General features: G+C 65.3%; 2 protein-coding genes across 3 annotated transcripts; one reads left to right on the top strand and one right to left on the bottom strand.

Annotated features, from left to right (window-relative positions):
• Window positions 1-3365: 3365 nt before the first annotated feature.
• On the top strand, window positions 3366-7531 carry LOC129404206 (collagen alpha-1(I) chain-like). The gene is made up of 4 exons (XM_055134969.1): window positions 3366-3448; window positions 3640-3746; window positions 6306-7114; window positions 7391-7531. The coding sequence occupies exons 1-4, from the start codon at window positions 3366-3368 to the stop codon at window positions 7508-7510; spliced, it is 1119 nt and encodes a 372-aa protein (XP_054990944.1). The 3' UTR covers window positions 7511-7531.
• On the bottom strand, window positions 5352-27354 carry LHFPL4 (LHFPL tetraspan subfamily member 4). 2 transcript variants are annotated; one of them, XM_055134839.1, is made up of 4 exons: window positions 27199-27353; window positions 25610-26085; window positions 9487-9723; window positions 5352-7708 (listed from the first exon to the last, which is right to left on the bottom strand). In XM_055134839.1, the coding sequence occupies exons 2-4, from the start codon at window positions 26013-26015 to the stop codon at window positions 7608-7610; spliced, it is 744 nt and encodes a 247-aa protein (XP_054990814.1). In that variant the 5' UTR covers window positions 26016-26085; window positions 27199-27353; the 3' UTR covers window positions 5352-7607. The 2 variants fall into 2 exon arrangements, with proteins under 2 accessions (XP_054990814.1, XP_054990813.1); XM_055134838.1 differs by lacking the exon at window positions 5352-7708 and having other exon boundaries at window positions 9202-9723; window positions 27199-27354.
• Between the last annotated feature and the right edge of the window lie 14 nt (window positions 27355-27368).

The following is a 27368-nucleotide window of genomic DNA, read 5'->3' on the forward strand; positions in this document are numbered from 1 at the left end:
TGGAGCTCGGCGTGAACCTGAGCCCCGCTGCGTGTGCCGGAGGGGTGCGGCGGGGAGGCAGACCCCGTGTGGCTGAAGCCTCACGCGAGGACGAAATGCACTGAAGAGGGGCTCGAGAGATTGCCTGGCACGTGGCCGACCCGGGTTCAATCCCCAGCATCCCATAGGGTCCCCTGAGCACTGCCAGGAGTAGTTCCTGAGTGCAGAAAAATCTAAAAAAAAAAAAAAACTGGAGAGTCAATGCGACCTGAAAATTTCACACTGTGACATCAAACACGACCGACGGAGTGAGGCGCCCCGCAGTGAGCCCCGAAGGCGGGCAGGTCGTCCCCCACGCAGAGGAGGCTCAGGCAGGGGGACTCGGCACCTCACCCCGGACACGCAGCACAGCTTGAGAGCATCCAGCCCGGAAGGACACGGCAGAGAGTGCCTGGCCCGGCTGGTGTGAGGCCGAAGGTCTCCGCTGGGTGCCAGAAGCAGCGTTCCCGGGAGATGTTCAAGAGCGTCCTGGCACGGCGAAGTAAGCTACAAAGTCAAGAATCCACGTGTGGAAATGGGCGCGAATCATATATCCTATAGCCGATATCCAAAATAACTCACAGAAAAAAAAATTTTTTTTTAATTTTTTAATTAGGGGTCAGAGAGATGGCACAGTTGGCAAGGCGCTTGCTTTGCACGCAGCTGGCCTGGGATCAGTTCCTGGCACCGTGTGTGGTCTTCAGTCCCGGCCAGGATTCAGTCCTGGTTCCGCCCAAGAGATAAAAAGCTGCCCCTGAGTCTTCACCTCACACTGAAGATGGCAGTCAGAACTCTGGGGCGAGAACAGTGGCGGGAAGGGTGACGTCGCTGCAGAGAATGGGCCGTAGGTGCCGCCAAACACCAATAAAAAAACAGTTTAAGCCGGAGATTCTGCTTCTGTGTATTTATCTGAAGAAAACGGTGCCTGCACCCCATGTCCACTGTTGACAAGTGGGAATTCGAGTGTCCATTAGCTGATGGACCGATCCAGAATCTCAGAACTGAGGCCACATCGTCCAGTGGGTAGGTGTTTACTCTGTGTGTGGCCAATTTGGGTTCAACCCAAGCACTAGACGTGGTCCTGCAAGCCCGCCAGGATCCAGGCGCGCAGAGCCAGGACTAAGCCCTGAGCACTGCTGGGTGATCTATGTATGCGGTGAAATACTGGACAGCCATGGGAGGAGCCGGTGGCGGTGACGTGCTCGTCTCTCGGGCACTCTATTAAGCCAGTGAGACGAACCCCACGTAAGATCTGTGGCGTCTTGGGGGCTGGAACGATAGCACAGCGGGTAGGGTGTTTGCCTTGCACGTGGCTGACCCGGGTTCGATCCCCGGCATCCCATATGGTCCCCCAAGCACCGCCAGGAGTAATTCCTGAGTGCAGAGCCTGGAGTAACCCCTGAGCATAGCTGGGTGTGACCCAAAAAGAAAAAAAAAAAGATCTGTGGCGTCTTGGTTCGATACTTACTCTCGGATTTATTGGAGGCTGTTTCTTCCCTTGCTTTGAAGTCGGGGTTCATGGGCTTATTCCAGGTACTTACTGGAATAAGTAAGTATTCCATAAATACTTTGGTATTTATGGAATTTGCAACCCCCAGTTCTGTTTGAGGAGGTCCTCGCAGTGGGGCGTGGAGGGGCTCGCCTGCAGTAATCCCCCCTGCAAACGGCTGGACGCTGGCCTTGGAGCGACAAAGCTCTCTAGTCCCTCAGTTCCACTCTGCCCTGTGCTGGCGGCGTGCCCTGGGTGTCAGCTTGCAGCGCTGCCTCCAGCCGTACTGTTCGACCGATGTGGGGAGGGGGCAATTTGGCGGCCACACAGCCAGCAGTGCACGGCACCTATTCCTGGCGCTGCTCAGGAGAGACCCCTGATAGTGCCAGGGAGCAAACCACACCCCCGCCCCCCACCCCGATCCCCGATTCTGCAGCTCCTGGTGTCACAGAGGGACTCGTGGTTTCTCACCCTGCAGGAGGCGGCTGTGGGTGACATGCTCCTGAGACCCTGGCTGGAAGCAGTGTTCTTAGCCTCGAGCACTGGTAGAGGTGATCCCTGAGCACCGCTGGGTGTGGCTCAAAACCAAAAAACAAATGTGAGGGTTTGAACCCCTTGATGGGCACGTTCTGGGTGGAGTGAGCGGGAAGCGTTCTCAGCTGTTCCTGGCTGCTGCGGGAGTAGACGAGAACTGATTCTCATTCAGTTCCCAGCGGGACCCTTAACAAGACTCCTGAGCAAAGCAAAACTCACAGTTACTAGGCCCCAGGCGCCAGAGAGCGCAGCCAGCAAGGGATTCTCTTACACGTCGCTGACCCGGTTTCATCCCCAGCACCCCCAGCACCCCGCCAGGAGTGACCCCAAGTACAGAGCCCGGAGGAAGTTGTGGGCACCGCTGGGGATGGCCCCCAAATCAAAACTAGGAGAGACTAGGTGGGTGGTGGGTAGTGGCGAGATGGGAGGTTCTGAGCCGGCCAAAGGCCCCAGCTAGACCAACCCTAGGTCCTGCGTCCGGCTGGTCATAGATGCACAAATTCCTAAGTATAAATCTTCAAGGTTTCTTTAAGAAAAAAAAAAAAAAGCCTGTTATTGGTAAGTGCGCTTAGTGATCCCAGGTACATATTCTCACATACGTGTTATCACAGAGGGCGGCTTTCACACACAGTGTAGCTCCAGCCTGTTGGTCCGGCTCTATCTCCTCAATCTAAGCCTTCCCTGTGAGTCTTAGAAAAACCTGGATTTGCTGTGCTCATCCTCTTGAGCTTCTGGTCATGTGCTTAACTTGGTCACATCACCTGAAGGGGACTGAGAAGCGGAGAAAGGTGGGTTTTCCTGACTTGTTAAAGACAATCCAGTAGATAGATTGGAGGCCGTGAAGCGTAATCTAAGACATTTCAGATAGAAAGACCTAGAAGATTAAAACTGGTTAAGCAACAGTGGGGCACGACGGTCCAAAGGGAGAGCACTTGCCCTGCACGCAGCCAACCCGGGTCCGATCCACACGGCCCAGGGGCCCGCCCTGAGCAGAGCCAGGTGTAACCCCCGCACATTGCCCAGAAGGCAGACCAAGAAACAAAACAGCGTTTAATAACGCTGGGAATGTGGATGGTGTGGGCTGGTGACGGGATGGGTGTTGGGATATCATATGACTGAAACCCAATCACGAGCGACTTCACAACTGTGTCTCACGGGGATTCGATAAAAAAATTAATTCAAAAGTCACACGCTGGACTCTCGCTCCAGCCCCACACTGGATTTTTAAAGTTGCAAAGGATCCATCCACTGTACGCTGGGCTCTCGCTCCAGGCCCGGTACCCAGCGTTGGAGAAGATGCTTCCGTCACCCTCATCAGAGCGGGATGGCGGGCATTCTGGAACTGGCCTTTGTCCAAGTAGGGCGAGTGAGGAGAAAGGTCTGGGTGCAGGGTGCAGGGATGAGGAGGTGCGGGCAGGGAAGGCTGTGCAGCGCCTCCTGTGGAGGTGCCGTTGGACCCCGTGGCCAGACGTGTCTTGCCTGAAAGAGGCCTGGGTTGGGCCCTGACAGATGGCAGCGTGAACCCCGACAGGGTGGCACGGTGACCCCTCATCTCTGCCGTCTGTGCATTAGTGAGCCGTGCCGGCCGCCCCGCTCAGACAGATCCTTGAGAAACCTCACGTGACTCGGGCCCTGGGTTTCTTCCTGCGCCAGGAGACCAGTGCGACTCGTGGTCCCCAGTACTGCCTCGTGTACCCCTATTCGTGTGAGGGCCGAGGTCTCAGGCCAACTTAAGGAACTGCTAATCAAGGGCCTGAGTGGTAGCACAGCGGGTAGGGCCTTGCATGCACCAACCTGGGTTCGATCCCCGGCATCCCCATATGGTCCCTCAAGGACCGCCAGGAGTGACTCCTGAGTGCAGAGCCGGGAAGAACCCCTGAGCATCGCCGGGTGTGACCCAAGAAGCAACAAACAGAAAAAGGAAAAAAACTGCTAATCAGCCGTGGGGGGCTTGGTTTTTCTTAGTTTTTTTGTTGTTGTTGCTTTTGCTTTTTGGGTCACACCCGGCGATGCACACTGGTCACTCTTGGCTCTGCACTCAGGAATTACTCCTGGCAGTGCTCAGGGGACCATATGGGATGCTGGGAATCAAACCCGGGTCAGCCACGTGCAAGGCAAACGCCCTTCCCGCTGTGCTGTCGCTCCAGCCCCGGGCTTGGTTTATTTTGGGGGCCACACTCAGCAGTGCTTGGGGCTTACCCCTGGCTCCGTGCTCAGGGATCACTCCTGGAAGGGCTCAGGAGACCAGGTGGGATTCCAGGGTCAAGCCCAGGTCAGCTGTGTGCAAGATAACATCGCTGTGTCATGTCTCTGGCCCACCATGGGGCCATGTTAACACCCTCCAATGAACGGGAAGAAACAAAGTATCATTCCCATTCCTCTCTCCACTGGAAGAAACAAAGTATCATTACCATTCCTTTCCGTAGACTGGGTAACGGCTCTGCTTTTAAACCCTGACCCGGCCGTTCCAGGGGCTAAAGGGCTTTCCTTGCGCCCCGGTTCAATCCACAGTACTGTGTGTGGTCCCCTAAGCACCCAGGGGTCATAGCACAGAATCAGAAATAGCCCCTGCACACTGCCAGGCGCCACCCCAAAACCCACCCCCCAAAAGGTATATCTCAGTGTGTGGGGGCGGGCGGAGGGGTCCGCTGCCGCTGCTCAGACCCACCAGGCAGAGAAGCACCAAGTCCCGAGCGCTCGGCCCAGCGCCAGAGGCTACGCGGCATCTGAAGCTGGCTCTGGCCCAGGGTCCGGCAAGCGAGCAGGAGAATGCGGCCCCCCTCCCACCCCAAGCTGCTGGCTCTGGTCCCGCTTAGCTCCCAGTCTTCCTGGCCACGCCTTCCCGCTGGGCTCACCCCAGATGTCTGCACACGCCCTCATCTGGGCCCCCCTCCCGCCGCACCCCTGCCCCACCGTCCAGGATCACGCAGAGCGCTGGGGCCGAGTCCCCGCCGTCTGGCCTCTGTCCGGTCAGCTGCTCCCTCTCGGCGGCTGTTCCTGGGTTCCAGCTCAGCGAGGAGCCACCGGCCCAGGGTCCCTGCCCACCTCCCTCTGCCTCCTTTTGGGCCCAGCCGTCCGCACACCCATGTCCGTTCTGTCTCTGAGGAGACGTGTCCCCAAACGCTGTGCCCCTGCACCCCAAGAGGCTTCCTCTTCCCGGCCGACCCGAGTGCCCCCCGCTCCCCCCCCACACCGTCCCTCTGGCCCTGCGCTTCCTGTCCGGCCCCTCCCGGCACCCGCTCTGGGCTGGGCGACTTCCCGGGCTCCTACCTGGACAATCGCGACCAGCAGGTGCGCTGACCTCCGTGCGTTTTTTTTAAATAAAGACTTTATTTGTTCGTGACCACACCTGAAGGTGCTCCGGGCCTCCCCGGCTCTGCGCTCAGGGGCGTTCGGGGGACCATGCGTGCGGGGTCGGAACCCGGGCCGGCCCGCTGCGAAGTGCTGCGCAAAGCACTGAGCTCTCCAGCCCTGATGGGCTTCCCGGGAGCGGAAGTGCTCAGCCTCTCCGGGGGCTCAGGGTGGAGACTCCCGACCCGGCGCGGCCGCTGGCGCACACACCTGCTTCAGGCTCCACCACGCGTGTCCCCCCGGCTCTGAGGCGACGCTCAGCAGCTCCCTTACCGGGGGCAGGGGTGCAGAGAAGCGAGGGGGCTTGTCCAGGGGCCCGGGGCCAGGCATCCCGAGTCAGTGGGGTGCAGGGCCTCCTCCAGGGGTGCTCGAGCGGCGACGCGTCCAGACGCCAGACCATCGCTCAGGTCCCCCCCGAGCTGGGGCTCAGTCCTGCGGTGTTTCCAGAATGTTGCCCCTCAGGAGAAATTAAGGTGACGGGGAGGTGGCCAGAGCCCCAGCCTCGGGCCCTGCGGTCCCCAGAGGCCGGAAGGGCCCAGCAGGAAGGGGCCCAGCAGAGAGGGAGCGGCTGGCACAGGGCAGGAAGCGTTTATCCGAACGTCTCTCTGCCCTCGTGAGCGCTCGGCGGGCAGCGGGGGGGTTGGGCCAAAATGAATGTCACCAAACCGGACAATGAAGGAGGGGACACTTCTGGACAGGGCTGAGCGACGGGTGTGGACGACACCGAGCTATCCTAACGACGCGCGCCGGCACCTTCACGGGCAATTCCAGGCCCATGGAAGGTTCTGGAGCGGGGGGTGGGGCGGGCAGAGCCCCGCGGGGCTGGCCCCTGCAGCCCTACTCAGCACACTAGGGAGCACCGGGGTACCTGCCCGCAGTCCTCACCCCTTCCTCCGGGGGAGGGACTGAGCAGCCAGGGGCCGCCCCAACTGTCCTGAGAGCTGGAGCGGGGTGGGGGGCGCCGGGCCCCTATTCTGCGGGGGGGTCGGGGGGGGGCCAAGGCAGGCTGCTCAAAGCTCGGGTCCAGAGACCACACTGCACGCGGGGTCACAGCACTGCTTCAGTCTCTGCCAGGCGACAGCCAGGTCACCTGTCCTGGGGGCGTGGACCCTTCCTGGGCTGGAGCGTTCCACAGGGCCCTCAGCTGGGCCCAGACTCCCACTGGGCCCTTCCCAGGCCCGACCGGCAGGGGCCGAGGGTGCTGCTGGCCGCCCTGGCCTGCACCCGGAAGGTGTGTGTGTGCGGGGGGGTGGCCCAACCTCTTGGAGTGGCAGGTCTCACACCCCTGCCCCATTTGGGCACAGGCACCGTTGGGGTCCCCAGCCCCCCAGCCCTGGGCTTTGGTTTACATCACGGAGCAGCATCACTCCTGCACTCCCACCCCCCTCCCTGCAGGGGGCACAGCCCCCGCCTCCTGCACCACCCCCCGAGAGGCAGGCCCGCACCCCTGCACCCCCCCACCGCCAAAGAAACAGCAGGTGGCACTGGGAAATCTGGGGGGCCCTCAAAGGCCTCCCTGTACCCCCATGGCCTTCACACACGCGCACACACGTCTCAGCTCCAAGCACTGCCCGCGGGCAAGGGGGAGGGGGACGAGGAGGACGAGGACGAGGAAGAGCGGGGGACAGAGGACGAGGGGGGAGGGGTACCCTGTTCAGAGGTGACCTGCAAGTTCAAGTGACGCAGAAAATTATCAAAGAGGCGAGACAGTCTCTGCCCTTGGCAGAGGCCCGGGGCGAGGGGACGCGGGAGGGGGGCGCATCCCTTGATGCCCCGTGGCCCCCCTCCCGGCCCCCCAACCCTGACACCAGGGCCGAGAAATCTGTGCTGTACAAAACAGGCCGATGCGGCGGTGTGGGGAGGCGGGGCCTTGGGCCTGGACAGTCCCGGTGGGCAGCGGCCAGGGCCCGGGCTCTGCTCCGAGCAGGCCTGCGGTGGGTCACGGTCAGCCGGCGCGGTCTAGACGCTCGCCGGGCGCAGGGGCTGAGTGCGGGGCAGGCAGAGGCCCGGGCCGGGGCCGGGGGCCGGCCGGGGCCACTCCTGGCCAAGGACAGGTCCGGCTCCCCGAGGGCACCCCCCGCCGCACCCGCCCCGGGCTCGCAGGCAGCTGGCAGGTGAGTTCGCGGAGATCTGGGGGCTCCGTCGGCGCCTGAACGGAGGGTGCGAGGGCAGGAGACAGGACAAGCCGGACGGGTCAGCTGCCGGCCGTGAGCCTTCAGGGCCCCTGTGAGTGGGCGACGGGACAGGGCAGAACCCCCCATCCAGAGACGTCGGCCCCTGGCCGCAGCACGGAGCTGACCGTGGAGCCCACGAAATCTGAGAGAGAGAATTGGAGAGAGTCAGACGCCGCCGCCCCGCCGCCCGCCGCGCCCCGGGCCCCGCAGGGCCGCCCGGCCCCCAGGCCTCCGACCTGCACTCCCGAGACCGGCCACCAGGGGGCCCCGCCTGCACACGTGTGACACCGCGGAGCCGGGGAGTCCCCCCTCCACTGCAGGGATGAGGCAGCCGGGAGCCGACAGCGCGGGGCAGGGGTGGGGATGCGGCCCACCGTCAGCCTCCCCGACCTCCTCGCCCTCGTGGGGGCCTCCACGCTGCGCTCACCTGCTTCCCAGTCTGGGAGGGGCTGCGGGCCGCTCCCAGTGGTACTCGCCCAGCTGTGCGGGTGGGTCCGACTTCCAGTACCGGGACCCCCAGGGGTACTTGGTGGTGTCGGAGGGGCATGTGGCCCCGGGAACGGGACTCCACCAAAAAGACCCCCTCGTGGCAGAGGGGGCATCTTCAGGAGACGCAGCCTAGTGCGGGGCCCGCGGGCGCAACACGGTGGCGGGCGAGACTCCGGGTTCCTGCCGCAGACCCAGGCGCATCGGACACACGGGGTGTCTGTCCCCCACCCCCCAAGCAGCCCGGCCCGGGCTCCAGGCGCAGGTGCCCCTGGGCAGCAGGCCCGCACGGTCCCCAGAGTTGCCACTTCTCCGGCGGGCGCGGAGGAGGACAGGGCCTGCAGGACACGCTCCTTGGACACTGTCCTAAGGGGCGCAGACCAGCCCCGCAGAGGGGGGGTGCGGCCCGCGGCTCTTCACTGTCTCGATGCCGCTTCACCCCTGTCCCACGCTGGGGGGCTAGACCCGCGCCGGCGGCAACTGTGGGCTCAGCCGGGAGACCCCAACAGCCTGACTCCCCCCCCCTGCCCCCGTGCTCCTGCCCTGCTTCCCTCGGCGCCCCCTCCTCGCTTCTCACGCCTTAGACCTTTCCTTGGGGGCAGCCGCCTCTGTTCCATGGGTGGAGGGGGATCGGGAGGCCGCGGGGTGCCAGACCCTCAACCCTCTGCGCTACCCCCCACCCTCGGTTATTTATGTTTATGTGGGGCGGCGGCCTGTCCCTCCCAGCCCCCCGCCCTCAGGCGACCCGCTGGCAGGTCAGCGTGAGGCCCCCATGGTCTGGTGCTGCCCGTGCCAGAGATTTACCAGGCCACGCGGCGGCGGTGCTGAGGCCCACGCGGTGCCAGGGACGGGCCCACATGCCAGGCCCCGGGCCGGCGCCTCGACCCTGCACTCCTGATCTGGGCCCGTTTGGTTCTTCTAAAAAGCACTAACGTGGGGCCGGCAGGTCTGACACCTGTCTCGACACGACCGCCAGCACCCCGAAGGGTCCGGCGAGCTCCTGAGCACTGCCTGGGCGTGACCCCAGGACCACAGAGCAATCAAAAGCACAGCGTGGCCCTGGGGTGTGCACGTTTCAGCGAGCAATGCGCCTTGCGGAGGGCCCGGGCTCCAGAAAGATACGCCTCTCGTTTCATGGAACGTGATTTTATTCCTCTTCCAATCAGCCCTCCGAGACGCGTCTCGGCTCCAAACCGAGGCTCAGTCAGCCCACCCCCTTCCCCCCCACGCCTCGGGGCTCAGTGTGAAACTTCTCTTGTACGTTTCTCCAGGGCGTGTGCTGAGGGCTGTTTCCTGGGCTCCAGGCCCCCGCGTTTGGATGTGTGGGGTAATGACCCATGATTGTCCAGGGGGTCCCACTGTCCTCTCCGTTTCCAATCTCTGCTTCCTCTCCGGGACTCCGCACCGGCCGCCCCCGCCCCGGCCCGCACTCGCCTTTGTTCTCCTGCTTGAGCTCGTCCTGCAGGAGGTCCGTTTGCCGGTTGCCCAGCACGAAGGCCAGGAAGGAGAGGATGAGGGCGTTGAGGATGCCGATGATGGCCAGGATGTAGGCCCAGCGCACCGAACAGTCCCCCAGCGAGTACTTCCCGGTCCTGGCCCCGCACATGTCCCGGATGGTCTCCGCGTCCCAGCCGTCGGGGAAGATCATGCAGCCCAGGACGAGGCACAGAGCTGGGGAGGGGCGGGGAGGAGAGAGGGTCACAGTGAGCGCCAGCGGTGGGGTCAGGCATCTTCCTGAGGGCCCCAGTGACTCTCCCGCGGGGGCACAGCCCCCTGAAACCCACTGCGCTTTCCCTCAGCCATCAAGTCAACTCCTCCAACGAGCCTGTCTGGACTTAAGAAAAAACCCGGTAAACCCTGCGCGGCTGCCCGCCCTCGGTGCAGAGTCAGACGCGGGCCGCATGCCCTGGACAGTGCACAGCGCTCTGTGCACACCCTCCCCGGGGACATGGTTTATTCAAATATGGGGTTGAGGGGTGCACCCAGTGGTGCTCAGGGCTTACTCCTGGCTCTGTGCTCAAGGATCATTCCTGGTGGGCTCGGGGGCCCACATGGAATGCCCAGGATCGAACCAGGGTCAGCCGTGTGCAGGGTGAAAGCCCTGACCGTTGGACTGTCTCTCTGCCCCTACTTTTTTTCTTCTTGGGTCACACCCAGTGATGCACTGGGGTCACTCCTGGCTCTGCACTCAGGAACTACTCCTGGTGGTGCTCGGGGGACCCTATGGGATGCTGGGAATCGAACCCGGGTCGGCCTCGTGCAAGGCAAACTCCTTATCCGCTGTCCTATCACTCCGGCCCCTCTAGCCCTATTCTATTATCATTTTTTCAAATTATCCGTGAGCCCCACCAACGGGGTCTTCCCCATCAGTGCTCAGGGATCACCCCTGGCGGTGCTGGGGTACCCGGTCCGGCGGTGCACGAGCAAGCGCCCTACCCTGGAGCCGTATCGCTCCAGCCCCCTTTTATCCAAAACTCCGGAAACAACTCTCGTCCCCACGGCTGACCACGCACTCAGCCTGGAGGCCAGGGCCAGCGCGGGGGAGAGGGGGACATTGAAGCCCTTCAATGACTCGGCCCCCCCACGCGCGGGGCGGGGCCTGCGCTCTGCGCACCACCTCCGCGCAGGGGCGGGACCGAGCCCCAGCCAATCGGCACCTGCTGCCATTCTGACTCCCGATTGGCTCGGGAAAGCCCCACGCAGCCAATCAGAGCCAAGGCGGCTCGCCGGCGCCCCGCCCGCGGCCGTACCCGGGCTTCACGTGGCCCGCGGGCTTCCGGCGGCGCCTTGACCCTGAGCATCCACGCGGCCGCGCGCCCGGGCTGGCGGGTGCTCGGTCCTGCCGCTGTCCGCGCGGGTTCCCGGGCGGCCCCGTCCCCAGCCCCGTGTGGGATGCGCCCCAGAGCGGCGGGGGCGGGGCACGGGGCGGGCGCTGCACCGCTGCAGAGAAGGTGCAGGGCGAGCCCGCGGGGGCACCTGAGCCCGCAGCAGCCGCAGTCACGCTCCGAGATTCCCCGCAGCGCCCCATCCCTCCCCCCCGGGGAGAGAAGCGCCTCGCCCGGCCTCCCCCCTCCGCCGCCCCTCTGCGGTGCAGCGGTTCCCCTCCGGCGGGAGCATCCCGTCTCCATGGAAACCGCGCCAGCCTCCAGGCTCGCAGGCCCCACTCAGCTCGCAGCCCCCTGCGCTGCACCGCAGCGGAGCTCGCGGGCATCGCTCCCGCTCTTCTCCAGGCTGGGGTCTCCCCGCGCACGCCCCCCACTCTGGGCTGAGCTCCATCTGCTCACGTCCGCGCCGGCCCCTCCCTCTTCCCCGTCAGTCGGGAGCCTGGGCATTGCCATGCAGCGCACACTGGCCATGCTTGCTTCCCTGCCCCCCTCCGCCCCACCGCCCCGCCACCTGATTCCCTCCTCCGCGCTGCCCAGATGAAGGCCGAGGGTCGGGTGCAAATCTGGGGGTTTCGTGCTTGCATGCAGGAAGGAGGAAACACAGCAACATTCGAGTGGAAGAGACCCCCAGGGCACCCCACAACCTAGAGGTGCTCACAGCCAGCTCTGGCTCCCTACCGCACTGGCGCTCCGCCGGGGGGCGGGGGCAGGGCTGGGGGACCCCGTTTGAAACCCAGGGCAGTTCCCTTAGGGCTCTCAGCTACAACACCTGGACGGTCTGGGGGACAGAGGTCAGACACCGACAGAATATCCCAGCTGTGGCACCAGCATCCCCGCGGCCATCACCAACGTGTCTCCCAGCACTCCCACCCGGATGGTCCTGCGGGACCGGTGGTCTCCTTGGTTACATCCCCGTGCCCCCCCCCCCGCCTGTTCCAAGCACCTGTGAGGACGGACGGAGGAGGATCTGGCGGAGGGGGGTCCTTGGGGCCACACCTGGCACTGCTCAGGAGCCTACCCTGCAGGCTCAGGGCACCACGAGGGGCCCCAGGGACGGGACCCGGGTCATGCGCAAGGCGAACGCCCCACCTGCTGTCCTACCGCTCCGTCCCCTCAGGGGGGCTCTGTCCTCGGGGGATGGTAAGAGGGACCCGGGTCACAGAGGGGGCCGATGTAGCCCACCTGGCCCCAACACACCCGGACGCTCCCGAACTCAGGAAGAAAGAGCCCCGCGGAGGGGGGCCGGGCCCCTGGCGACGGGTGGGCTGAGACGGGGCGGGGCAGGCGCTCCCCCAGCCCAAGACGGCGCCCATGGAAGCTCTGCCCGAGGGCAGCGGAGCAGGTCAGGGTCCCCGCTCCGGACCCGGGTTCACTTTGGTCTCGGGGCTTCTGGTCCCCGGTGGGTCACCAAGTACATGGTGGCCCGGCCTCCGCCCAGGGCCCGGCCGGATTCTCGCACAGACGAAGTTCTGGGGTCTCGGGCCAGGAGGGAGCAGCAGCCTCACCCAGAGGAACCAGGGAACAACACCGGGATCAAGGGGCGGGCGGGAGGGGCGGGATGGGCAGTGGGAGGAGGGCGGGCAGTGGGGGGAGGGGCGAGAGGGGCGGTTAGGCTTCGGGGCGTGGCTGTGCGGGCACTGTGGGGCGGGGAGCCCTGAGGGCGGGGGAAGTGCAAAGCCCACAAGGACCATGGACAGCGCCAGGAGTCACGCTCGCGCCCAGGGAGGTGGCTCTGCGGGCAGCGGCATTTGCCCTGCCTGTGCGCCTGGGTTTGGTGCCCAAAGGTGGGTGGGGGGGTGACAAAACTGCAGAAGTGTGAGTGGGGGGCTTCCTGCAATGCGGGGGTGGGCGCGGAGGCGCTGGCGCGGGCTGTGCGCCTCGGAGCACTCCCTCCCTTCCTCTTTTCTTTCTTATTTACTTTATGATTTAAAAAAAAAAAAAAAACCGGGGCCACACCTGGTGGTGCTCAGCGTTCACTCCTGGCCCTGCGCTCGGGAATTAGCCCTGGCGGTGTTGGGGGTTGAACCCGGGTCCTGGCCCACTGCACTGTTGCCCTGGCCCGTCTTTCTTGTGAACTTTAAACAACAGAGGCTGGTGCCGCTTGTGGAAAATTCTGGCACGGCCACACGACTCGCTGTGTGCCTGGTTCCGACCCCCAGATGTGACTCTATTTCAGGAAAAAAGCAGAGCAAAGAGTTCCCGAGAGGGGGCAGAGGAGGAGCCCGGCGGGCAGGGCGTCTGCCTTGCACGCAGCGGGCCGGGTTCCAGCCCGGGGCCCTTGTGGTCCCCTACCCCGCCAGGAGCGATTCCTGAGCACAGAGCCAGGAGTAAGCCCTGAGCGCTGCTGGGTGTGACCCGAAACACAAAATAAGGAGTTCTGAAGAATGTGCCGTGCGGGCACAGCGCTGGGCCCCGCGGGCCGGGCACAGAGACGGCGGCGGCCGGAGCCGAGCTGAGCAGGACGGAGCCAGCCTGGCTCAGAGCCGCCAATGACCAGCACATTGCCCCCGGCCTCAGTGACCCTGGGGGTCCCAGACATGCTCAGGGCACGGGGGGGGGGGGCTAAGTCAGGGGGGCCACATCAAGCTGAGGAGGAGCCGGGAATCAAACTGAGGGCCCCAAGCATGCCAGGTGGTGCTCCCCGCAGTGCTCTCGCCCTTCCCCTCTGTGGTGCTCACTCCAAGGGCTAGAGACCAACGGCGTCGTCTCGCTCCACTGGGCAGAGGCCACGGGAAACGGACGCGCAGCCGAGAGCGGTGGCAGGTCTCTGCCAGGGCCGGGCCGTGGGGGGCGGAGCCCCAGCCCCGGGTCACCCTCAGGCCTCTCCCCACTGGGTCTGCACCCCAGCACGAGCCTGAGCCCCCGTGCTGAGCCGAGACCAGCCCCACCGCCCTGGCGGTCCCAGGCCGCATCTGCGTGCTTAGGGGCTCTGGGCGAGCCCCCCCACCCTCTCCCTCGCCCCTGCTCGCCCAGCCCAGGCCCAGCCCTGCGCCCAGCCCGGCCTCCGCAGCTTCCAGAAACAGCTGGGCTTCTCCCTGCTCGCCAGCCCCAGCCCCCCACCCCTGCACCCGCTGCCTCTGGCACTGGACACCCTCTGTCCCCTGCAGTCCCGCTGGGCCTGGATGCTCCCGACCCTCCCTCGGGCTCCCTCCAGCTCCTGGGCCCCATCTGCAGCATTCCCAAGGCCAACCTCGGGGTCACAGCCATGAGGGTCACCGCCCCCCCATCCCTCTGGACTGTCCACCACACCCAGGCCAGTCTGAGGGATGCGCTGGAGTCTCCATGGCCATGAGCCGCCCTCGGCTCTGCTGCACTCGGCCTGGATCCGGTCCCCACGGCCATTCCCGAGCACGCGCCCCCTCTGCCCTCACTCTGAGGGGCTCCCCCTGCTCCGGCTCTAGGACTCGGTCCCTCCTCCAGGCAGGCACCCGTACCATCTGAGCACCGGCTCAAGACAGCCGCCCAGGGAGGCGAGTGTCAGGCTGGAGCGATAGCACAGCGGGGAGGGCATTTGCCTTGCACGCGGCCAACACGGGTTCGATTCCCAGCATCCCACAGAGTCCGCTGAGCACCGCCAGGAGTGATTCCTGAGTGCAGAGCCAGGAGTAACCCCTGAGCATTGCCGGGTGTGACCCCAAAAGCAAAAACCTATGAAGGTGCGTGTCCAAGCTGTCCCCTCGCCCGCTCACTTCCAGGGGACGCCCCCCCGCCCCGCGCGCCCCCATCTCCACAGAAGCTCTCCCTGCACTCTGCTTCTGGGGGCTCCAGGGGCACCAGAGGGGCCTGAACTCCCGCGTTTCCCTGCCAGACCCCTCGTCTCCTCAGCATCCCTTGCCAGGCCCCGCCCGCTCCCCTCTGCGCGGAGGCCGGCAAAGGGTCCGATCCCCAGCACCGCCGAGAATTAGTCAGTAAGAGGACTGGGACCCCAACTCTGCGGAAGGCAGCCGCCTTCACCCCACCCTGTCCCTTTCAGGCTGTGAAGCAGGACTCAGAGACAGGACCCGGGGCCCAGGACCACTCACAGCCATCGCACACACCCCGAGGGTCCCCTTGGTGCCACGGTCACCCCCTCGAATGCCCCGGGACTCTTGGTCCCCCTCCCCCCTGCCAGGATTCAAGTTCGGGGGAGGTGTGACTGCGGGGGGGCCCTCCAAGACCAGAAGGAGTGGGGAACCGCTGCAGCCCAGCGCTTCCCGGCTGTCACCCCCGCCCCCTTCCTTTCTGTCATCGCTGAGTTCTTCGGGTCACGAACATTAGTGCTGCCATCAGTGTACTGGGCACGCGGTGGGGGCGGGGCCATGCCAAGAACCCGCCTCACAGCCCCACGCCTGCCCGGCCACTGAGCCACGTCGGGGCCACCTAGGTGTGTCTGCCAGCGGGGGGATCAGAATACCTGCAGGCACGCTGAGTGGACGAGGCTGGCCCCCGCGTCTGTCTGTCTCGACCCAGGAGAAGGCACTCAGGCCCCGCGCCCGGGGCAGGGAACGAGACGCAAGGTTGTGGCCGCATCCGCATGCAACCGTTTGTTCACGCACTGTTGTTACAGAAAAGTCTCTTAAGTCGGGTAGGTACCGCGTAAAGCAACGGCCATACTTGGATCTAGAACGACATCCAGGCTGGGGAGATGCCCTAAGGGCTGCCCCGTGCCCACCCCGAGAAAAGCACGCGAGGGAGCTCGTGGAAGGCCGAGCGCAGGTAGAACGCAGGACGAGGGCAGCAAGCGTGGAGCCAGACCGCGGGCGGGGACGCGGGTCCTCCTCCCCGGGCTGGGCCTCCCGAGCCTGGCCGCGGAGACGGGCTGTGGCGCCCGAGGCCAGGAGAGGAAACGCAGCGCGAGGAGAACAGTCTGAGTCTCGAAAGCCGCCTGGCTTCAGAGCAGACCACCAAGTGACAAGCCCCGGGCAGGGCGAGACAGACACAGGACAGATGTACAGACGAGGGAGCAGGGCCGAGGGCCAGAGGGAACCCCGTGTCCATGACCAACGGACAGTTCACAAGGGGGCCGGGACGCCCCCAGGGATGCGGGGGCCGACGGGGGCCACCTCACCCTCACCTCGGACCAAGACGAACCAGGGACTGGAAGGAAAGGCCAAGGCCCTGCGGCAGAGACGTGACCTCGAGTGTGACGGGAGACACAGCAAAGGGAAGACGTGACCCGCGCACAGAAGACACTGCTTCACAGCCAAGGAACAGGGGTGGGGAGAGAGCCAGAGACTGGGAGAGAGCGTGGCGAGTGGAACAGCCCATCGGGGTTCGGACCTGGTTCATAAGAATTCTCGCCACTGGGTCAGAGTGCTCCAGCCCGGAGCGGCAGGGGGCAGGAATCAAAACCAGACCCCTGAGGAAGGCAGGAACGAACGGCAAGTAAGGAGCAAGACTGACGCTTTGACTGTGGTGTTTGCAAGTGACCGATCTGTTCCTGAAAGCTAAGCGTGACGGGGGCTGGCAGCAACGGGAACCCCGCTCTGGGCCCCCCAAGGCGAGTGATCATGACGTGGCTTGGGGCTGCCCTGGGCCCGCACACCCACCACCCACGATGCTCACGCGATGCCCACGGCGCGTACTGGCTCTCTGAGGGCAGACGTGCCCCGATGCCCACCAGCAGGTGACGGACAGAGGAAGCAGGGCCCCGGGGACCGTGCTCAGCCAGCTGGGAGCACGGCGACCTCCTGTGGGAACAGAAGCCAGCCCCAAGGCTCACAAGGGTCACAGGCCACGTGTCCCCTCACAGGAACTGTCCGGGAGACTGTGACAGAGACAGGAAGGAGTCTGTGGTCACTTCGCTGCCAGGGGGCGAAGGGTGGGGGGTGTTTAGGGGCGCCCGCGACAGGCTGTGAGGAGGTGAGGAAGACGCCTAGGGCTTGGGGGGACGGCGACAACTCTGACTCCGGTACAAACCCCTGAGCTCTGGGATTAAGACTCTCGCCTTGCACGTGGTCGGCCGGGACTAGATCTCTGGTGTCACATATGTCCCTGAGCACTGCTGGGGGTCACTCCTGAACACAGCCAGGGCAGCCCCTGCGCAACACGGGGTGTGGCCTGGAACATGCCCCCCCTGGTATCTTTTCTAGTGTATGGGGGGCCGGAGTGACCGCACAGCAGGTAGGGCGCTGGCCTTGCACGTGGCCCACCGGGACTCGGTCCCCAGCACCCCCTATGGCCCTGGCGCACACCTGAGTGATCCCTGAAAGCAGAGGGAAGAGGAAGGTCTGAGCACCCTTGGGTGTGATCTCCAAAAAAGAGAAGAGTTTTGGGGCCAAGCGATAGCACAGCGGGTAGGGCGTTTGCCTTGCACGCGGCCGACCAGGGTTCGCCGGGTGTGACCCAAAAACAAAAAAAAAAAAAAAAAGGGAAGAGTTTTTGTTGCTGTGGGTGCTGCTCGGGGCTTCCTCCTGGCTCTGCACGCAGGGATCACTCCTGGGAGTGCCCAGGGGACCGACCCTGGGTCAGCCGTGTGCAAAGCGAGAGCCTTACACCCTGCACTCTCTCTCTGGCCCCCAACAAGGGAAAGCTTAAAGGGTGGGCGCAACAGGACAGTGAGGAAGATGCTGTCTGGTTACACACAGGCTCTGCCGCACCGGACACGGCCCCTCTATATGGAACTTGGGGCCAGGGGGACAGCGCTGAAGGCTGGGACACAGCCTGTCGGTGGGCCCGGAGTTCAAATCTGGACACCCCATGGTCTCCTGAGCACCGCCAGGTACACTGCGGGTGGTCCCCAGCATCTCTGGGGGGTGCCCTGCCAAAGCAGGAAAGAAAAGGAAGGAAGGAAGGAAGGAAGGAAGGAAGGAAGGAAGGAAGGAAGGAAGGAAGGAAGGAAGGAAGGAAGGAAGGAAGAAAACACTGACTTGGACATTTTTTATTTGTTTTGGGGCCACGCCGGGCGGTGTCCAGGGATTACTCCTGGCGGTGCTCGAGGGACCATCGGGGATGCTGGGGACTGAACCGGGTAAACCGCAGGCAAAGCAAGCTCGCCCCCTGCTGTGCTACTGCCCCGCCCCGACCTGCATGTTTTCTTTTTTTGCTTTTTGGGTCACACCTGGCGATGCACAGGGGTCACTCCTGGCTCTGCACTCAGGAATTACCCCTGGCGGTGCTCAGGGGACCATATGGGATGCTGGGATTCGAACCCGGGTCAGCCGCGTGCAAGGCAAACGCAAACCTGCTGTGCTATCTCTCCAGCCCCTGACCTGTATCTTTTCTAGGGGGACTGTCCAGCTGACACCCCAAAAGGGGGCGGGCAGTGCAGCTTCTTCCTTCCTCCTCTCCCAGGCCTCCACCAGCCCATGAGAGAGCGGGAGAGACAGGACGGGCCCGAGACCCCACTGTCCCACCCCCAAACCTGGGCCTGATCTCTGACATGGAGCAGGGTCCCCTACGCACCGCCAGGCTCTGAGCCGACACAGGAAGTGACCCTCCAGCCCTGCCCGCCCTAACGGCAACCAGAGCCTGAGACCTCGGCGGCAACTTCCTGAGAGCTTAGAGGGGGGCCCACCGCCGTGCTCCCAGGGCCACCCCAGTGCTCCCCACCCCAGTACTCCCAGGCCAACCCCAATGCTCCCCACTGCAGTGCTCTCAGGGCCACCCCACGCTCCCCACCCAGTGCTCCCGATCCCCGTGCTCCAGGGGCCACCCTTGTGCTCCCAGCCCCACCCCTGGCAGAAACAGATGCTCAAATCCTGCTGCTCTCAGCCCCACGCCCGGGAGCACTAGGGGCCGGAGGGAAAGCTCAGCGGGCCGGGGGTCAGCCTTGCAGATGGCCGGCTCTGGTTCCATCCGCGGGAACCCCTATGCCCCCGCCACGTCCCGCCAGGAGTGCTCCCTTGAACAAAGACGGGAGTCATCCCTGAGCACAGCCAGGCGTCGCCCAAACTGTCAGAAAAGGAGAGAAAGTTCGAAGCGCTCATCTCTGAGCTGTCCAAAGGGGCGTCTCCGTTTGCGTCTCGACTCCTGGGGTCTTCTCGCAGGCGGAGTCGGTGCCACAGGCGACAAGGCGGAGCGAGGCGGGAACTGCTCCCGGAGGGAAGGGAAGGTCTGGAAACTTCTGGACTCTCCGGCTTCCTGCCCACAGGCCGTGTGGCTCCTAGCCCAGCGCCCCCAACACGCACGGCCCTGCCCCCTCCTGTAAGACTCACGCCGTTTCCTCTCTGGGGCAGCCGGGGAGGGTCTGAGTTCCACAGTCGGGGGGGGGGGGTGACCTCTAATGGCCATTCAAGCCACTGCCAGCAGCCCCGTGGGCGCCCTCTGGCCGCGCCCACCACACCCCCCCATTCTCTGTCCCTGTGCAGGGGGCGGGGCACCCTCTGGCCACGCCCTCCACCCTTGTGCAGGGGGCGGTGCACCCTCTGGCCACGCCCTCCACCCCTGTGAAGGGGGCAGGGCAGATTCCAGAGATGCTCCACTCAGGCCTTGGTCACCCCAGGGCAGCCCAGCGTCCCCCTCAGGGCGCCCCTGCCGGCGGGCCGGCAGCACCCTGAGCCGCAGAAGCCTCCCCTGCCCCCGTGGGCACAATCCCAGCCTCACGGGGAAACCTGAGGCCCAGAGCTAGGCAGGGCCGGGAGTCCAGGCCTCAGGGACACAGCACCCCACACCCCACACCCCACACCCCACAGACCCGCACAGGAGCCGCCCCCCACCCGGGGCAGACAGCACACAGTAGGGCCTCGGCAGCCAGTGCTCCCCTGGGCCCCTGGCACGGCCATCTGAGGGCTTCATTCAGGGGCCACACCTGGCAGCACTCGGGGATATCTCCAACTCCGGGCCCGAGGGCCGCTCCCGGCAGTGCTCAGCGGAGCGGGGGGTTGCTGGGGATGGGCCCCTTGGTGCCCCCGAGCACGTCCCTCTGAGACACGCGGTCTCCCGGCTGGGAGGCGGGGCGGAGGAACAGGGTCACCCCCAGTGGCCTGAACTCCGCATCCCCTCCAGAGCACCCGCCCCCAGGGCCACCTGTCTGTCCCCAGGCGAGGGCTCGCCCTCCCAGGCTCAGAGGTCCCCCTGACAAACTCCTCCTGGGCCCCCCACGGCTGCACCCAGCCAGCTCTGGGAGGTCCAGGGCTACCGGGCCCCTCCCGGCTCGCCCCTGCACCTGCCCAGAGGTGGACAGTACGCTTAGGCTGGGCTGCGCTCGCCCAGGTGGCCGCGCCCCGTCTGGGCCCTGCTCGGACTGTCCAGGGGGCCTTGGGGTACCTGCCCGCCCGCAGGACCCGCCTCGCGGCCAGCACGGGTGGGCAGGGCGGCCCGATGCTCGGTCAGGAGAGTGGACACGTGGGGCAGTGCAACACGTGCCTTGGAGGTTTCGGCCCTGGACACACCGAGACGGGGAAGAGGTGAGCACCCAGTCAGGCTGTGCCAGCGAGAAGCCGCCAGGGCGGCGGGGTGTCTGCACCCCTGCTGTGCACGGCCTGGGGGGGGGGAAGAGCAGAGGCCGGGAGCCCCCACCCCCCGCCCACATACGCAAAGAGTGAAAACAGAGAAACCAGAAACTAGGGGAGAAATGAGAAATGTCTCTCTGTTTGCTCATATGGGGGCTATGCCCAGCGTTACTCCTGGCTCTGTGCTCCGGGATGGCTCCTGGCGGGGCTCGGGGGGGGGCGGGGGGGGCCCTATGGGATGCTGGGGATTGAACCCGGGTTGGCCGTGTGTAAGGCAAGCGCCCACATGCTGTCCTGTCGCTCTGGTCCCAGAAATGTCTTTTTTTTTTCTTTTTTGGTTTTTGGGTCACACCCGACGATGCACAGGGGTTATTCCTGGCTCTTCACTCAGGAATTACCCCTGGCGGTGCTCAGGGGACCATATGGGATGCTGGGATTAGAACCCAGGTCGGCCGCGTGCAAGGCAAACGCCCTACCCGCTGTGCTATCGCTCCAGCCCCCCAGAAATGTCATTTTTGAAAAGAATGAAAACAGGAGCGAGAGCTGGTGGTGCTGGGTTCAAGGCCAGGACGTCACATGACCGGCCGGCACGCACGGCCCCGCCCCCTGCACCGTGCCAGCCCAGAAGGACGCGCGCGGCCCGGAACGTCCTGCCTGGGAATTACTCGGACACACCAGCAGGGGACCACGGGGTCCGCAGAGCACAGGGGACCACGCATGGCGGGAGCTGAGCCCGTCTCCTGCGTGGGGAGCCCGGGTCCCGCCCAGAGATGGACTCCTGTGAGGTGCTCGCGGGGCTGCGCGGGGCCCCAGGGCCACTGCCAGCAGCCCTGGACCAGCCGAGACAGGCAGGTTCATGCTCAGGCTGGGACGGGGGTGAGGCCCAGCCCCGGGGAGCTCGAGGATGCCTGGGTCACCACTCCTGGGGCCTCCCCACACCCAGCAGTGCTCAGGACCAGGCAGTGCCGGGGGGCAGACCCGGGCCTCCTGCATGCAAGCAAGCATCTAGAACATTCGGCCGTCTGTGCAGGAATATGAAGGCGCGGGGCTGGGACAAAGCAGGGAGAGACAGAGACGGAGAGGGAGAGAGAGACAGAAGGACAGAGCGATAGAGAGACAGAGACAGAGAGGCATAAAGACAGAGAGAGACAGAGACAGAGAGACAGAGACGGAGAGGGAGAGAGAGAGAGATAGAGAGACAGAGACAGAGAGACATAAAGACAGAGAGAGACAGAGACAGAGAGACAGAGAGGTAGAGAGACAGAGAGACATAAAGACAGAGAGAGACAGAGACAGAGAGACAGAGACGAAGAGGGAGAGACAGAAGGACAGAGAGATAGAGAGACAGAGACAGAGAGACATAAAGACAGAGAGAGACAGAGACAGAGAGGTAGAGAGACAGAGAGAGACATAAAGACAGAGAGAGACAGAGACAGAGAGACAGAGACGAAGAGGGAGAGACAGAAGGACAGAGAGATAGAGAGACAGAGACAGAGAGACATAAAGACAGAGAGAGACAGAGACAGAGACATAAAGACAGAGAGACAGAGACGGAGAGTCAGGCAGAGACAGACAGACAGACAGGCGCTGGGGAATGAGTGCAGGTGCCCCAGCGCCGATGAGGCCAAGAGGGCAGCTGGTGACCCCCACCAGGACGGAGGACACGCCCCAGAGACGCATCCCCAGGGGGATTAACTGGGCCCCTTGCCCCCACCACGACCAGATCCGAGGAGATTCCAGGACCCCCAAATCCTTCCCCTTCTTTGACTTTTACTGATTCAAGCCCATTTGCTCTGGGTTTTTGTGGTTTTTTTCCCATTTCTTTTGTCGTTTTCGCCTTTGGGGCCACGGCTGGTGGTGCCCAAGGCTTGCTCCTGGCTCTGTGCTCCAGGCTGGCTCCTGGCGGGGCTCAGGGGACCCTGTGTGGTGGTGGGATGGGGCCTGGCCGGGCCCTTCCCCCACGCGCCCCACAGGCCCCGCGCGCGGGGTCTCTGTCCCGGCCACTGAAAGGTCGAGGCAGGGGTCGTGCCCCTGAGCACAGGGCTTCACCCCACAGTCCCGGGACGCCAGGGGTGCTGGGTGCCCTCAGGGCTGCGAGACGCAATGAGGAACAGCTCCCCACGGCCCCGTGCACCCCACTTCCAGGGCCCTAGAGCACCTGGGCATGGGTTCACGTGGGGCGCGGGCGCAGGAGGTGAACAGTCTGAGAGAGTTACTCCAGGAGCCCCAGGGGTGAAGAGATGCTTCAGCGCTGGAGGGAGGGCGCTGGTCCTGCACACAGCTGACCCGGGTTCAATTCCCGGCATTCCATACGCCCCCCTGGGCCCTGCCATGAGTAATTCTCGAGCAAAGAGCCAGGAGTAAACCCCAGACACCACCAGGTGTGACCCAAAAAGGAAAAAGAGACAGGGGAGTGGAGGGGGGGGAGAGAGAGAGAGAGAGGGAGGGAGAGAGAGAGAGAGGGAGAGAGACAGGGGTGGAGAGAGGGAGAGGGGTGGAGAGAGAGGAGGCAGAAAGAGAGAGAGAAGAGAGAGGGAGAGAAGGAGAGGGAGAGAGGGGGAGAGGGAGAGGGCGGAGAGAGGGGGGAGAGAGAGGAGAGGGGGGAGAGAGAGGGAGAGAGAGGGAAGGAGAGGGAGAGAGAGGGAGAGAGAGGGGGGAGAGAGATAGAGAGAAGGGGAAGAGAGAGGGAGAGAGAGAGGGGGAGATAGAGGGGGGAGAGAGAGAGGGAGGTGGAGAGAGAGAGAAGGAGAGAGGGAGAGAGAGGGAGAGGGAGAGAGAAGGAGAGAGAGGGAGAGAGTGAAGGAGAGAGGGAGAGAGGAGAGAGAGGGAGAGGGAAAGAGGGAGAGAGGGAGAGAGAGAAGGGTGGAGAGAGAGAGGGAGAGGGAGAGAGAGAGGGGTGGAGAGAGAGAGGGAGAGGGAGAGAGAGAGGGGTGGAGAGAGAGGGAGAGAGAGAGGGAGAGAGAGAGGAGAGGGGTGGAGAGAGAAAGGGAGAGGGGGAAAGAGAGGGAGAGAGGGAGAAAGGGAGAGAGAGAGGGAGAGAGAGGGGTGGAGAGAGAGGGAGAGAGAGAGGAGAGAGAGGGGTGGAGAGAGAGAGGGAGAGAGAGAGGGAGAGAGAGAGGAGAGAGAGGGGTGGAGAGAGAGAAAAGGAGAGGGGTGGAGAGAGAAAGGGAGAGGGGGAAAGAGAGGGAGAGAGGGAGAAAGGGAGAGAGAGAGGGAGAGAGAGGGGTGGAGAGAGAGAGAAGGAGAGAGAGGGGTGGAGAGAGAGAGAGGGAGAGAGAGATGTTCAAATGCCCTCACCTAGTACAGGTTGGCTTCCCAACATACAGGCGAGGAGACAGGTTCCCACCAACACCCATTGCCAGACGGCCGAGGCCCCCTGGGCCCATGTCCTGGGCCACTTCACCAGGCACAGAGACGCAGGCAGACCCGGCAGCCAGTACGGGTGTGATGCCCGCCACCCCACACGTCCCCGGAGCCCAGCGGGGGTGATCCCTGAGCACAGAGCCAGGAGTAAGCCCTGAGTACTGCTGGGTGTGCCCCCCGAAATACTAAGGAACGAGCAAACCGGGGGCTAGGCGGGCAGGATTTGGAGGAGCTCATCGACACCCTGAGTTCTGCCACTGCGTGGGGGTGAGCAGGCAGCGCCCCGAAACCCCCATATTAGACCCACGGGGGAGGCTGAGCGGCGACAGCCCCGCGGGTCCAGTTCAGGCCAGGTAACACTCGGTTCCGTCAGCCCTGTTCCTGCCCGCAGAGGCGCACACGGAGACGCCCCCCGGCCCGCAGATGCCCCCTCTGGCCTTCCCTAGAGCCCAGACACCCCCACTTCCTGCGGGGGGGCGAGAGAGGGGATCCAGCCCGGCGGGATGTCCACACGCTGCCTCCTCAGGCGGGGCCCGGGGGTTGGACACTGGAGGGGAGCAAGTCCCGTGCAGGCCTCTCAGGGCCCAAAGCGGCCCCCGACTCTTACACCCCGTGTCGCCGTACCCCGCATTTCCCACCCGCCACCCTGGGCGGCTGCCAACCATTTCTGACAACCCCCCTCACTGCATGGCAGAGGGGACCCTCAGGATGGCGGGCCGGGTGACGTCCTGGGCTTGAGCCAGCACCACCCAAAGCTCCGAGGTCAATTCCCCACAATGCTCTGCGCAGTGGCCGGACCATTCGGGGAGAGGGAGAGGAAGCTGCTCGGGGCCTGTGGAAGGGGCAGCGCCATTCACACACCCTGCGTAGGGCAGGAGACGCCGCCCAGCAAGGAGGTCCCGGATCCAACCCCGAAATCCATATGGTCCCCCCCAAGCCTCAAGTAGCTCCTGGTGTAGAGCCAGGAGTCGGCCCCGAGCACTGCCAGGTGAGCCCCCGCAGCTTACACGCCCCGCACACTTTCCTGCTCTCTCACCCCCTGGGCTCCCCGCCCGCCCCAGCCCAGCCTCTTCCCTCCCAGCAATTAGGCAAAGGCCCAAGGTGCTGAGTCTTCAGATCCGCCTTCAATCGAAGGGTGGGTGGGGACGCGGGACGCTAATGGCTCCTGGAACGTGGGCTCAGCAGTTCTGCCTTCCAGAAAGCCCTTCTCTGGCGCCGGGGCAAGACGTCTGTGTCAACCCAACACGTGGGCATCCCCGGGGAGGGCCTCGCTCTCACTGGGCACAGTTCCAGAACCTTCCTGCATCCTGGAGGGGGGGATGGGGCACAACCAGCCACACCTCCAACCTCCGGGAGACTCCCACTAGGACCCCGCACTTTATTCACGTTTGGTCTCGGGGCCCCCCTCTGACAGTGCTTGGACTCCGAGCCCGGCAGGGGCTCGAGCACAGGGACCCTGCATGCAAAGTCTCTGCTGCAGCCCATGGGCTGCCCCCTGCCTCAAACACCCTTTAGAGCACTTCGCAGGTGCGTCTCGCAGCCTGGCCCTCCTCCTGCGCACGTGCACCTACTACCCAGGGTCCGCCTCTTCTTTCTAAGACTAGGAGCACTGCACACGGACAAGCAGGGAAGGGGCGCTGCTGGCGTGCACCTGTGCAAGGTCAACACCCAATCTCTGGACGTCTGCCCCATCTCGTGCTTTTACCTCCGGTAACTCCTCAGTCAGATGCCTTCAGGGAGTCGCACAGTGCTCACACAGCAGGAACCACACGGACCCAAAGACCAGCGGAGACGCCGCTTGCCCGCCTCCTAGGATCCCTCCCCGGGCAGCTGATGGTCACCGCGTGTGGAGCAGCAGCCTGCGTGTCGGGCTCCCCCCGAGGCGGGGGCTGACCCGGCGCCTGACCTGGGGGCCCCGCCCGCCCGCCCCTCCCCTACCTGCCAAGAGCTGCATCCAGGCGCAGATCTTGTAGACCGTGGCCGTGTTGCAGAAGAAGAAAAGCGCAAAGCAGGTGATGCAGCCGAGGATCAACACCATGGAGAGCAGCACGAAGAAGGCGGCCGCCTTGAAGGCGCCGGACGGGATGGTGCTGAAGTCGGTGAACGAGCCGCGGCAGATGAGCTCCCGGCCCGCCAGCCCGCTGCCCACACAGTAGTGGAAGAGACCGAAGTAGCCAGGCTTGGGGGTGCTCACGCTGTCGCCCACCCAGTAGGGCTGAATGAAGACCACCACGTTGATGATGGCGAAGCAGATGGTGAAGATGGCCCAGAGCACGCCGATGGCCCGCGAGTTCCGCATGTAGTGCTCGTGGTAGAGCTTGGAGGCCTCCTGCGAGGGCAGCATGGTGCCGGGGGCGGGGCCGGCGGCGGGGCTGCGGGGCTGCGGGCCGCCGGCCCGGGACTGAGGCCGGGAGCTGGGGAGCACGCGAGAGGCGCTGAGCCGGGGCGGGGCCGGGCCGGGGCGGGGCCGGGGCTCCGGGGGCGGGGCCGGGCTCTGGGGGCGGGGTCTGGGGGCCAGAGGGCGGGGCCTGGGGCCAGCGAGCGGGGCGGAGCCGTGGGCCTGGGGGCAGGGAGCGGCGTGGAGCCGGGGTCCAGGGGCCGGAGTCGGGGTCCTGGGGCTGGAGCCGGGGTTCTGGGGGCGGGGCCTGGGGGGGCAGGAGCAGGGGGGTGGGGAGACGGGGGCTGGGGCGGGGCCTAGGGGCCAGTGGGCGGGGTGGATCCCGGGTCCTGGGGGCGGGGCCGGGGTCCTGGGGGCGGGGCCGGGGCGGGGCCGGCGAGGGCGCTAGCTGCGGGTCAGCGCTGGGGCGGTGTCTGGAGGGGCCCGCAGGGATCTCCAATTAGGGAGCCCGGGAAGTGCCGTGTGAAAGTTGGGGGGCAAGGACTCTGAGGAATGAGGATGGGGGAGCTGGAAGTGTGTGGGAGCGTCTAGAAAGTGGCCGTGGGGCAGCCGGGGAGGGGCCGGGGAGGGGCGGGGGAGCCAGAGGGGCCCTGGGGAGAGGGGATGGAGGCTGCGGGCGATGCGCTGGGCGAGGGGCAGGGAGGGGAGCCGGGCGGGGGCCTGGGGGCTGGATCAGGGAGAAGCTCGGGTGCTGGAGTCCAGGAAGGGGGCACTGGAGAGCGGGTGGGCGCCCCTGTGAGCCGCTAAGCAGGGGATAAAGGGTCCTGCTCTGGGGGGAGGGGGCGGGGAGGGTGACACAGGGGGTGGGGGCTGCCCCAGGGGTCTCGGCGGGCAAAGTGGGAGAATCAGGACGAGGCTACAGGGGAGTCCAGGGCTGGATGCGGGATCTGGACACGGGGCTGGGGTGGGGGCGTCCCCCGAAGCCAGGCGCGGATGCGGGCTGGGGGCGGCCCAGGAGCGCGGGCCGGGGGCGGGGGAGGGGGCTCTCGGGGCCCGGGGCCCGGCGGCGCGGGGGGCCGGCGCGGGGCGGCCCGCGGGCCCGGGCAGGGCCGGGTGGGGGGGCGGCTGCCCCGCGCCCAGGCCGGGCGCGCGCGGACGGGCCCGCGGGAGGGGGCGCGGGGAGACCCACCTGGTGCGGTCCGGGGGGCTCGGCGCGGCGCGGCCTAGGCGGCCCGGCTCGGCGCTCCCCGCGGCGGCGGCCTCGGCCCTGGAGGCGGCCTCGGCGCGGCCTCCATCTTGCTCGGGTTCTCCCCGGGGCGCGCTCCCGCGCCGGGGCGCGCGCTCGGGCGGCGGCGCGCG

Source organism: Sorex araneus, chromosome 4 (assembly GCF_027595985.1).
Source record: "Sorex araneus isolate mSorAra2 chromosome 4, mSorAra2.pri, whole genome shotgun sequence".
Taxonomy (NCBI): Eukaryota; Metazoa; Chordata; class Mammalia; order Eulipotyphla; family Soricidae; genus Sorex; species Sorex araneus.